At 42.6% G+C, this 13,502-nt stretch overlaps 1 protein-coding gene across 1 annotated transcript in view; it reads left to right on the top strand.

The window, feature by feature from the left end:
* Positions 1 to 13,502, top strand: part of LOC143769622 (uncharacterized) — a 55,742-nt gene that overhangs the window by 20,724 nt on the left and 21,516 nt on the right. Inside the window, exons 2-3 of the mRNA XM_077258332.1 lie at positions 8,984 to 9,085; positions 12,572 to 12,655. Coding sequence (XP_077114447.1) covers positions 9,011 to 9,085; positions 12,572 to 12,655 — 159 coding nt within the window. The 5' untranslated portion in view covers positions 8,984 to 9,010. The remainder of the gene's footprint in view (positions 1 to 8,983; positions 9,086 to 12,571; positions 12,656 to 13,502) is intronic.

The raw sequence follows: 13,502 nt of genomic DNA, 5'->3' as shown, positions 1-13,502 counted from the left end.
TTTAACAGAAGGAGGCCAGTGACTCCAGAAATATTCATATATCTACTGTTGTTTTTGAAAATGTTCATTAGTGAATAATACAAGTGAATATAGGAAACATTGTAGAGGATCTTGGAATGGGAAGGGTGCAGAGAGACTTGCGCAGATGATGCTTCTTCTTTCTACCATATATATCAGTGCTGAGCAGGGTGACTGGGAATCCAGTAGTGCGTTGAGATAATGGCCTCCATGCTGTTGCTTTTGTATTGAGTAGTTAATCTCTGTGCTGGATTCGCACCTACACTGCTCGGTATGGCCTCAATTTATGTGCTAAATAGAGGCAGAAGTCCAGTGTCTATGTGCGCTGTGTATGGGAGACATTAACATCTAGTCTCCACCCACTAGCTCAGAGAGAGCTGAAAATTAAAAAGTGACCCTGCAGGGCTAAGAACTAGTGAAAATGCAGGATATAAGTCCTATAACTGCCAGAAATAGCAAAAACATGGCATGGCAGCATATACTGATGTTGCCTGAAACAACCGGCACGCTTGAAAGAATTGAGAAATACAGTATTTTTTAAAGCCGTTAGACGTCCAGTTTGTGATGAAACTCCGACATTACACATCACTTAAGCTGCATTGAGAAACTTTGCTCCTAGATATAAAGCAGAAATACAGCAGAAATGACTTTGCCAATTTACACAACTCCTGATGGTATCGGTTTCATCGGTGGAATTCCGTGGGTAACCATGCAGCAATATGTCGCTAAATATTTTAAGAAACTAATTGCCTTGGGCTGATCCTAATGAGCTGTTCACTAGTGATGAGTGAACGTGGTTGGATAAGGTGTTATCTGAGCATGCTCTGGTGCTAACATATTCGTTGGCGTGCTTGAAAAATGTTCGAGTCCCCGCAGCTGCATGTCTCGTGGCTGTTCAACAGCCACAACGCATGCAGGGATTGTCTAACAAACAGGAAATCCCTGCATGTGTTGAGGCTGTCTAACAGCTGCGAGACAAGCAGGTGTGTGGTCCCAAACGTGTTTCTCGAGCACGCCGAAGTCACTCAGTTAGCACCCGAGCATGCTCAGATAACACCTTAACTCCACTGATGTTACTGTGGATTTTGCTGCGAAAATGCTTTGGACTTGCTGTAAATTTCATCCACATAAATTGTCACGCTGCGAACTTCACATCTGCAGCGCCGGTCAACCCAGGTCACATACCATAACTGTTTTTTAGGTGGACTAATTTTTATCATTTTGGGGCCTAAGATAATAATGTCATATTACGATTATAGATAAAGTAATCTAACTAAGAGTTCCTTTCTATGATTTTACCTTGCGTTAATACAGAGGTACAGTTGCTGACATTAAGGGCTGTTACATAATTTTGCATTTTAAGTCACTTTTTTTTTCTTTTCTTTCTTATAGTGTTCAGTTATGGTGTGTTTTTTTTTTTGTTTGTTTGTTTCTGCTAAATTCTTAAAAATTCCTCACCTGGGTCATGATGAGTTTTTTTTTTTCTTTTTTTTTTTTTTTCACAATGACAAGCTGTGTTGGTAGCATATCACTTCTATCTTTTAAGTTGGGACATGAAGGAAAAGTCCTTTTATTTTGTCTTTTAGATTTTTGGTACATTTTCTTTTTTTTTAGAGCAAAAAGTCACAATAAATGTACCAAAACGTTTAAAAATTTTTTTTCGAAGTGCATAGAATCACTGTGTAGGAGGGAGATTCTAGTACTTTTGTGCTAAAAGTTTGGCTTGTTTTCAACTTTTTTTTTAATAAAAAAAAATAAAAAAAAAAAAAATCTGGAAATGCCAAATCCTGACCATAATTGCAAACATAAAAAAACAAAACAAAATAACTTCCAAAAAGGGGTAAATTTAAAAGAAGATTTTGATGCAAATCAGAAGCAGGATAAGGCCTCTTTCACACTAGCGTCGTGCACTGCACGTCGCTATTCGTCGTTTTGAAGAAAAAATGCATCCTGCAAAAGTGCTTGCAGGATGCGTTTTTTCTCCATAGACTTTTATTAACGACGCAATGCGACGCATTGCTACACGTCGCAACCGTCGTGCGACAGTTGCGTCGGACCGTCGCCACCAAAAAACGTTGCATGTCGTCGGTAGCATTTCCGACTGCGCATGTGCAGCCGGAACTCCGCCCCCGCCTCCCCGCACCTCACAATGGGTCAGCGGATGCGTTGAAAAACTGCATCCGCTGCCCCCGTTGTGCGGCGCTTCCACACTATGCGTTGGTGCGCTGCAACGTCGCATAGCGACGTGCAGTGCACGACGCTAGTGTGAAAGTAGCCTAAGAACACCAAAAAAGTAGACAAGACTTGGGGTCTTTTGCAAAGATTAAAGGTCTGAAGTTCTGACTATCCAGACCCAGATGTGAGAGGAGGTCACTACTCCAATTTTGGGAAGACCTTTGGCACTGATCATATAAACTGACACTTATACAGACCTGTGGGGGGGACAGGAAAGGATATTTGGAAAGTACCGACTCTGCAGTCTTGAGTGTTACGTCACCGTGTCTGTCCCTGTAGTCACCGAAAACCGCACAGAGCTTTTTCTGAATATCCTGCCGTATAAAACTTAGCATAAGAGGGACACTATTATTTTCGTCTGTGTATATATTACAGCTAGGGCAGCGGGTTTTGAAATGGGGATTCTCCACCTGCGGCAAAACTACAACTCCCTGCATGCCCTGACTGCCACTGGCATATGTTATGTATAGGTGGAAACGTGATCATCCATAGATGGGCGCTTCTAGTGTAGAAGCCATATGTAAATCAGGCTGTGTGCATTGGGGGCGTGTCACTGCCCTTTGACTACTTTTTCCAAGTGCACTGACACGCCCCCAGTGCACTTCCTGGCTAATTTGCATAGACACTAGATTTCTCATGACTGGCACAACTGGTGTCTAGAAGAAAGGTGTCATTTTTAGTGGGGGACAAGCACCTATACAGCCATACCTCTACATTTATATATAGAAAGGTGCTAATGGGAGATACCTAGGCTGTAGGAAGTGCTCAGCAGTGTGAAATATTAATAGATTTGTCCCAAGTCGGGATAAGGGATCACTGTGGATCCGAGTGATTCAATCCCGAGAACAGGGCCCTGAAATGTCCTGTTGGGGCGGAGCGGTGACCCTGCACAGTGTATGGGCCTGCCGAAGATGGCCGTGTTCTGTGCTTGGCTGGACCCCCTAGGGATGAATTGTGGGGATATTTAATGCACCTGAGTTCCCATTCATTGAGTGCAAGCAGTGGTGTCGAAAATGGCGCAAGGTTGGGACAAAAAATGCTAGAAATTTTCAGAATTTTTTTATACAGATATTCTGCTTTAAAAAAAAAAAAAAAAAGTCTTAAGTGTTTATGAACTTGCTCTAAAAACGACCTGAGCCTTATGATTTCTCGTCTCGGTGTGTGATAACTGGCTGGTGATGGCTGGACTCGCTTTTACATTTCTGATCCTGCAATAACTTCCTATGAGGGATTGGCTGGTGCCGTCTTATCTGGTGCCCGCTGCTGCTGGATGCTCCGGTGGGTCGGAGAATGGCGCTCGGAAATGCAGCATTGGCGTATTTCATCTTCCAGCAGTTTCCTTTTGCTCTTTTTCTGCTTTATGACACGAGCACAAAAGCCAAGTCCTGCACTGGGAAAGCTATTCTGATCTGAAAACACGAGCAAGGGTGAAAAGAGTAGGATTTCACAGAGACTCAGCTGTAGTCAGACCGCGCCAAGCACCCCATCGCACGCTCCGCTGCCCACTAATGCCTCTGGGCACTACATCTCCTATCCTCAACCAGGAGCCAAGCAAAACTCTTCTCCGTTCATTCTGCTCTTATGATGCATAAAAAAAAAATAACACTGGCATAAAATAGAAAACCCCAAGAATGAGACTTAAGGGTCAGAAGTCTTTGTAAAGCGCCCCCACTGGTACAAAGTAGTGGAAAAGTACTGTTTGCTCTCCTGACCTGTGTCCGATTGTAATAATTTAGCAAATATCTCATGAAAAAACAATTCTGAAGAACCTTTTCTTGGCGTTCTGCATTGTAATGTTCCTCTGTAAGTTCTAGAGCTTTATTAATAAATGGGCAACTGGGTGATACTATTCCCCTTGTAATTTGTTTGTACTTACACAGTCCGACGTTACAAACCATGATTGATGCCTATTAATTGTTCCTAATAAAAACATTGAATCCCCCCCCCCCCCAAAAAAAAAAAATAAAAATAATAATAATTGAAATGAAAAGAAAAACATCATATGTAACCCCAAACGATGACTGTGGAAGCATGCACAAAGGAAAAGTAAAAATAAAAAAATAAGTTGGTGGTTTTGGAAAATTTTGACACTAACCAAATTTTTTTTCTGTTCAGAATTCTGATTACTATTATTGCTATTATATTTTTTGTTTCAAACCTCTAAAATATAGTTATTAGCATAAGTGATTACACCCCCTTTGACCACTAAGATTTTAAGATCTCCCTGAACATAAGAATGACTTCCAGCATTTTGTCAAGATTGAGGTTTTTTTTTTTTTTTAAACCCATAGTGTGAAGATAAGGTTAATAATGTAACTTTCATTACAAAATCTTCAATCTTACTTAAATCAGTTGATGCAAAAATAAGTACACCCCACATTTAAATAAACAAATAAAAAAAACAATAATCCCTCCACGATTATTACAGACCGCTCCAAGTCTTGTAGGCCTGGAATGAACAAGTGGGCTACATGGCGGCATCTTCTTTCACTAAAGAGCAGGGCATCTGTGAATTCATGATCCCATCAATGACTTGTGTCCCTCCAACACCAGCAGCTTATGCATCCTTCACATAAGGACACTGCCACCACCATGCCTCACTGTAGGCACCATGCATTTTTCTTTGGATTCCTCAGTTTTTCAACGCCATACAGTTTTGAAGGCATCAATTCCGAAAAAACCTTCCCCTTGGTCTTGTGACTCCAGAGTGTAGAGTCCCAGTAGGCTTCATATTTTTCAGCATGCTCTGTGGCAAATGGTAGGTGACATTTTTGTACATGTGCTTTAGGTGCTACTTCCTTCGTGGAGGACTCCCATACATGCCATTCATCTGCAGTTTACACTGTATTGTGTCACAGGAAACATTCACCCCAATTTGGCTTTCTACTTATTTAACAGACATGCTTGTTAATTTCAATCTTTTTCCGCCTTTCTCATTAGAAGATGCTCCTATTTAGGTGGCAACTTCTGATATTGGCCTTTACGTCTTTGTGAGATGATTACAGTCCCTTCTTTGTTACATTTTTCTATTACTTTTGCTACAGTATTCTGCCTGATAAGTAAAGCTTTGCTGATCTTATTGTAGCCTTTGCCTTTCTTGTGTAAAGAAATTATTTTCTCAGGTCTTGTGACGTTTTTCTTCCATGTGGTGCCATTGCTGTCTTGTGACACTTCTCTTCCATGTGGTGCCATTGCTGACAACTTGAGATGGGAATGCGTTTTCTTTGATGAATAACATAACATAATCACTGTCTACTGGACAACTGTTCATTCTTGTTAATTAGAATTTTGTAGTTTAAACTTTTAGCTTTGCTCTGAACACTTTCATTGGGGTGTTCTCAATTTTGCAACATGGTCTTGAAAGAATTTTGTTAGGAAAACGTACTTTTTTGGGGTGTACAGAATAACAAATCTTTGCAATCAATGGCCCACAACTGTAAGAATTTTTAATATTCTGGTACCCCACGGAAAAATTTTGCTTTCTGACAAAACTGTTAGGGTGTACTCACTTATGCGGAGCATACTATATATATATATATATATATATATATATATATATATATATATATATATATATATATATATATATATATATATATATATATTTCTATATCTCTCTTAAGTTTGGTATCTCTGTAATTGCACAGACCTGGAGAATTATGTTACTGTGTCATATTTACCAGATCAGAAAAGCTATAAAAGATCATGTCTGTAAAGTGCAGTGAAGATTTAATGGCGCTGTACAAGTGAAACCCAAAAAATCTTGATGAAATTGCTAATTTTTTTTTTTTTTCATAATTTCACCCTACTTCCAGTTTTATTTTTTATTTTTCTCCTTTCATATAGAAAACTGGTGTCATTTAAAACTACAACTAGTCTCATGAAAAATAAACCCTCATTAAAAAAAAAAAAATCTATATGGATCTTGGCAGGGGAAAAGAGGCGAAAGATCAAAATCGCAAAATGTGAGCAAATGTCAGCAGAGTTTTGAATGAAGCTGCTAATGCATAAAAAAGCTCAGGCTGCATTACCATTGTCTGAATCTGCACTAAACTTTTTTTTTTTTTTCTTTTAAGCAATTGTCGTATTTTTGTATCCCTTTATGTATTTGCTCTGTTTCGGAGCACCCGGCCGAACAATTTGCTGCATTGTAGGAGCGGATTCTCCTGTGATTGCATTTGCATAATATTTTAATCCCGGGGAAGGTGTCCCCAGAACCTGCAGCGTAAAACAAATAAGCCGACATGATGAAAAGGTATCTAACAAATGAGGCGCCGCGTGCTCCGATGTCCTTGTAAATGTTTTACAATCTCCATGACACGTCTCATTGTCATAAACAAGAACGTTGCGAAAAAGAAGATATAATGAATTCTGAGCTTCACTGAAACCTATTATCAAGGAAAATTACATACACTTGAATATATGTTACATATTGTGGTTTTTTTATGATGCAAAGGGCTTAAATGAGCACGCTATTTTTTTTCCCAATACTTTATTAGGGGATTTTCATTGTTAGAGAGGGTCTCCAGTTCAGGACCCTTATGGATCCACAGCTACGAAGAGTCTTATTGTGGTAAGACATTTCTCCCTTTTAAAATCAAAGTACACAATGTAATTCTTCATTCCTCCAGTGGGGGCAGTGCAGGGAAATTGAACTCTTGCTAGGAGGTTTCACTGCAGATCACAGGTGATCACTGTGGATCTTTTTAAACAGGAAAACCCATTTATGCATGCAGTCTTGTTTACTGGACCAAATTGGGTCCCATCTGTCTATCTTGCTTGAATTCTTCGCAGAGAGAAGAACTTTGTTTTATTTATCTTACCAGAGAAATATTACTTTCTCCATTTATGAGCCATGTTTTCCCCTCCTTCCTAAATCCATCACTCTTCCTGAAAACTGTCGTCTTGAGCAGGACAGATTTAGCAGACTGCTCACTGAGGTGTTAGGAGTCTATGGAAGGCTGAGGAGCCCCCATTCTGTGAATCAGTGGTGGTCCAACAGTCTGACTGCAGCAATCAGGAAATTATCGCTTTGCTGGTGGCCGCTGCTCCGGCCCGTCCTGTCGCTTGGCTGGTGGCCGCTGCTCCGGCCCGTCCTGTCGCTTTGCTCCTGGCCGCTGCTCCGGCCCGTCCTGTCGCTTTGCTCCTGGCCGCTGCTCCGGCCCGTCCTGTCGCTTTGCTCCTGGCCGCTGCTCCGGCCCGTCCTGTCGCTTTGCTCCTGGCCGCTGCTCCGGCCCGTCCTGTCGCTTGGCTGGAGTGTATGATGCTCTGAGTATTTGGGTAATTAGAATTATCTGCAGCGTAAGTGAGGAAACGGGCAGCGTCCATGACTCCTGGCACTGGAAGACCGCTGTGTACTCGCATATAGTGTCAGACATAGTTTTGTGAATGTTTCTCATGCCGATCCACTGTTTGTCGAATGTTATTAGATAAAATCTGAATAAAGAGCTCATGTTGGGAATTAATCAGAGCAGGCAGTATTTAAAATGTTCTGTATCATTACTATTTAATTTCCAATGGATCAGTCACCAGACTTCACTATACAAGCTGCATACGTTATAGAAATTTCCTAGACCTGATGAGGCTGGTGTAAGCTGTAAAAATCCAAGTTAGAATACCGGCAAAACTCAAAAAAGAAAAAAAAAAAAATGCTGCAGAATTCCTGCCCACATAGTCTGATTAGCAGTACCTCGGTGTCCCACCTTAAAACTGGATCTCCTCAGACCTAACCTGATAGGTAGCTTCTCCCTGCCAAAGCTGATTTTCCACCTACTGAGCGGAATTGTCATCTCCTCAGTGTCCCTCCTTGCTGCTGCTGAGATCTCACACTGATCAGTACAAGCTGCAGCTGTCAGACTGGTTTGGTGAAGACTAAATTAAACTTGGACTCATCAGCTGTTTTATTTAATTTTTTTAGCTGGACTCATAAACTGTCCATTATAATATTTGGTATCAAACAGCCATTATGGCATAATTTTCCATAGTAAGTGCACCAGCCTCATCAGGCCCAAGATCTATTTAATAATGTATCGAGTTTGCATTGTTAAATCTGGTTATGGAATTGTGTTCCTGTATTAAGCAACATTGATATTTTCATGCAGAAATCCTAAACTGTCATGTAGTTTTAGGGAGGATCAGTGTGGGGGGCATGGTGATTAAAAAAATAAAAATAAATACAATTTGTATACATGTCACATGATAGAATGGGGAGGGCAGCTATGGATTTTGCATTGTGGCCACGGACCACATGCTACATTTCCGTGGTGAGTTCCGGTAAATGCGGCCATATTGATGGTCACCCAATTTTTTGATCACCCACATAACTTCTACCTGGAAAAAAAGCCGGAGTCACAGCCAATGTGAAGAGTAGCCATATTGGTTCTCCGCCAGCGATCGCAGGCTCGGAGGACGACTCAAGGACACTCACTTTAAGGGTCTGTACTCTGGAGTATTAATGTGAATGCCACCGCCTCCGTCTCCGATGGTGGGGGGATTCATTCTCTCTGTTCATCCACTTTATAAAAGTTCATTGAACTTTTTTTGCTTATGCAGCGTAAATGTATTTGGAGCGGTGAGCAGTAATTTGCCGCTCGCACCAGACAGATGCTTTAGTTCCAGGTAGATAGTTCATTATTCATTAGACTTCTGATCCATAATGAAGAAGTTAAGAGTTCAGCTCCTGGATTCTTAATAAAAACTTTTCTTTTTTTTTTCTTTCCTCACCATAAAGCTTCACCTTGAAACATCAGAGAATGCAATGGACTTTGAAACTGCTGAAGGTATCCATGGCTGCCGAAAAGAGATAATGCACAAAAAAGACCTGAATCTCCAGGTACGGTACCATGGATGGATGAACGGAACGGCCGATGCTATACAAAGCTGCGGAGAAACAGTGTTACCCATCTATAGAAATGGTATATATGTATGGAAATGGGATGCCGTTGGCAAATTCTGGTCCCCATAGTTCTGTAGAGTTGGGGCACCCAACGCCCTACTATTAGGAGTGGGGGTTGAGTACCAGATAACATGAGCTTGGAGATGGTTTGGGCCCTGTAAGGAGGTAGAGTCTGAGGGCATCATGAAGGGGATACAGGAGAAGCTGGCGGAGAGGGTAAAAAAAAAAGGTTCCAGGGGCATGGAAATCCAAAGTTGACCGGAGCTATTTTGTGAGTGGGGTTTTGGGAAAGGGTTAGAGAAGACGAGCTCTTGAGTACTGATTGAGACAGAAGGTGGTAGGGGATTTTTGGGGGCGGGAAGGGACATAGGAGATGGCTTGGGCTCTTTGAGTTGGTCGTAGAAACTGCACCCTTAATAGCTGAGACAGGAATACCTCCGTCCAGGCTCCGATCACTGAAGATGGATTTATGGCAACGGCCCAGCACGTCTGAGACTTTTATAGAAGTGATTTAGACTTATGGAAGCCGCGTAGCTCAACCTCTGTCATCTGTAAATCCAACTCTACTGGACGGAGTTATTGCCAAGTTGGACTTGAAAGGTGGAGATGGAAATAAGCGTCTTAATGGGATGTCCATAAAAACACCACTTCTTTCTTCCCTCAAAATGGCACCTTCTATCTAAAGATTGTGTCTACCTTTGTTGGTCCCATTGACAATGAGTGGAGAGATGTCACTGCTCCATTCTCATAGGCATGTTGGATGGTTCGGTGGGTGGGTGGGTGGGGGTCCCAGCAATCTGCAAATCCACTGTCTGATAGGTGAGATGGGAATGGGTCCTTTAAGCCATGGCCTGGTGTAGTTCATATCAGACATGTCCGTAGTCTGTAATCCCAGTACCGAGTATATGGACACTAGCGTTTATATCTGCACCCCAACTAATGTGTCTGCATACGACTCGTGATACGTTCTTGTGCTCTTATTTTATTACTAGATGGTGGCCCGATTCTAACGCATCGGGTATTCTAGAATGTGTATGTAGTTTATTTATGAATATTTAAGAATAATGCAATGAATACACAGGATTTTCCGGGTAAAATATATACATTATCAGTGAAGCGGTGTTTAAATCCCGCTACAATATCACTGATTGGTCGCAGCCGGCCGCGACCAATCAGCGCAGCGGGGTTTAAATCTTGAGCCAATATCGCTGATTAGTCAGCGAAGCGTGGTTCAAATCCCGTGCCAATTAGCGGCCTGACTGCGCCTGTCGCTGATTGGTCGCAGGCAGCTGGCAAGACCAATCGGCGACGTGGGATTTCCGTTACAGACAAACAGACAGAATTAGACGATTATATAGTAAACTAGATGGTGGCCCGATTCTAACGCATCGGGTATTCTAGAATATGTATGACTGAACTTGTTCAGTAAACGTAGCATATAACAGCCCACGTAGCATATAGCAGCCCACGTAGCATATAACAGCCCACGTAGTATATAGCACCCCACGTAGCATATAGCACCCCACGTAGCATATAACAGCCCACGTAGCATATAGCACCCCACGTAGCATATAGCACAGCCACGTAGCATATAACAGCCCACGTAGTATATAGCACAGTCGACGTAGTATATAGCACAGTCGACGTCGTATATAGCACAGGCACAGCCCACATAGTGTATAGCACAGTCGACGTAGTATATAGCACAGTCGACGTAGTATATAGCACTGTCGACGTAGTATATAGCACAGGCACAGCCCACATAGTGTATAGCACAGTCAACGTAGTATATAGCACAGTCAACGTAGTATATAGCACAGTCGACGTAGTATATAACACAGGCACAGCCCACATAGTGTATAGCACAGCCCACGTAATATATAGCAGTGTGGGCACCATATCCCTTTTAAAAAATAATTAAAATAAAAAATAGTTATATACTCACCTTCTGGCGGCTCCTGGATCCAGCCCAGGAGCTAGCGATGCTCTCGCCAGGTCCGTTCCCAGTGATGCTTTGCGACAATAATCTGTGATAACGTAGCGGTCTCGCGTGATCCTACGTCATCTGGGGTCATTTCGCATAGCATTACTGGGAATGGAGCTGCCGAGAGCATCACGAGGATGGGGAAGGCTTCGGGGGCCGCCGGAAGGTGAGAATAGCACAATCTTCTCTTTTTTTTTATTTTTATTTTTTTTTATTATTTTTAACATTATATCTTTTCACTATTGATGGTCGCGCCCGGCCTATGTGAAGCCAGGGCCGGCTTCAGGTTTTTGAGGGCCCTGGGCGAAAGAGTCTCAGTGGGCCCCCCTCTTTAACACATACCACGATTCATGATGCACAGATACAGCAGAGAAATATAGCACAGCCACGTAGTATATAGCACGGCCACGTAGCATATGGCAGTGTGGGCACCATTTCCCTGTAAAAAAAAAAAAAAAAGAATTAAAATAAAAAATAGTTATATACTCGCCTTCCGGCGGCCCCCGGATCCAGCCCAGGCCTTTAGCGATGCTCCCGCCAGGTCCGTTCCCAGTGATGCTTAGCGGCAATAACCCGTGGTGATGTAGCGGTCTCGTGAGACCGCTACATCATCTGGTGTCATTACCGCAAAGCATTACTGGGACCGGAGCATCGCAAGGAGTGGGAAAACCTGCCGGCGAGAATATCACGATTTTTATTTTTATTTTTTTTTAATTATTTTTAACATGATATCTTTTTACTATTGATGCTGCACAGGCAGCATCAATAGTAAAAAGTGAAGTGGTGTTGAAATCCCGCCCCAATCGCGCCCGGCCGGGCACGACCAATCAGCGACGCAGGATTGCCTTTACAGACAAATAGACGGAAATGGACCATGTTATTCTCTCCCTCAGACTGTCCTCCGTGTTATTCTCTCCCTCACACACGGTCCTCCGTGTTATTCTCGCCCTCACACACTGTCCTCCGTGTTATTCTCGCCCTCACTGTCCTCCGTGTTATTCTCTCCCTCACACACTGTCCTCCGTGTTATTCTCTCCCTCACACAGTGTCCTCCATGTTATTCTCTCCCTCACACACTGTCCTCCGTGTTATTCTCGCCCTCACACACTGTCCTCCGTGTTATTCTCTCCCTCACACACTGTCCTCCGTGTTATTCTCTCCCTCACACACTGTCCTCCGTGTTATTCTCTCCCTCACACAGTGTCCTCCATGTTATTCTCTCCCTCACACACTGTCCTCCGTGTTATTCTCGTTCTAGTATATGTATGTAGTTTATTTATGAACGCTGATTGGTCGAGGCCGGGCGCGACCAATCAGCGACGTGGGATTTCGGTTACAGACAAACAGACCCTTAGACAATTATATAGATATATAGATACAGGTGTATCCATCATTTATCCTTGAGATCTGAAAATATTTTTTTATTTCTACATTTGAAGGAAGAAGATATAAACTCTGATGATGACTTGTCAGAAGACGGTCAGTCCAGACAAAAAGCAGAGAAGCGGCGAGCCAAGAAGAAGGTAAGTAGTCCTCTCTAGCCTGCTGGGCATCTTAGGCTACTTTCACATTTCCGTCTTTTGCAGACCGTCACAATGCGTTGTTCTGTGAAAAAAAAAAAAAAAAAATGCATCCTGCAAAGTTGCCCGCAGGAGGCGTTTTTTTCACATAGACTTGTATTACTGACGCATCGCGACGTATGGACACACATTCCATACATCGTGCACTGGATGCGTCAGTATTTGGCGGGCCGTCGTATCGAAAAAACATTCAAGGGAATGTTTTTTCGTACGTTGTGTCCTGCATTTTTTACTGCGCATGCCTGGCTGGAAATCCACCCCCTCCTCCCTGGGACTCTACAATGGGCAGCGGACGCGTTGAAACACTGCGTCCGCTTCTCACGTCACTCACAAACATCCGTCGGTACGTCACGCCGAGTACCGATGGAAATGTGAAAGAAGCCTCACCCATTCTGGCTTTTCCCTGTTGACCCTGGACTAGAAGTGTGTGGCTAAGATTGTTGGTCACCGTTTCAGCAAACATGGCATGAATTAAAAGTACAGGTGGATATAAGAAACTTTGTAATATATCTTATCAGAGAAATCTGTTTCTTTCTCCACTGATGAGCCACTTTTCCCTCCTGAACTCATGAAAAACTGCTAAAATCCATCTTGGTAAAAACAAGATAGGTTGACCCCATGGGGTTTTAGATTTTTATAGGCAGCTTTTAATCTGTGGAAAGGGAGAAGCAGAATGAAAGAGAGAGACAAAAACACAAACAGACCGTGCCATTGCTTTCTAGTAAGTGTTTTTGCTCACTGCAGTGCTGGATTCACAGCTGCAATGCTGAATTCACAGCTGCACTGCTCA

This window comes from Ranitomeya variabilis, chromosome 4, assembly GCF_051348905.1.
Source record: "Ranitomeya variabilis isolate aRanVar5 chromosome 4, aRanVar5.hap1, whole genome shotgun sequence".
NCBI lineage: Eukaryota > Metazoa > Chordata > Amphibia > Anura > Dendrobatidae > Ranitomeya > Ranitomeya variabilis.
The sequence above is the reverse complement of the archived record's forward strand: the minus strand, read 5'-3'. Positions and strand labels throughout refer to the sequence as shown.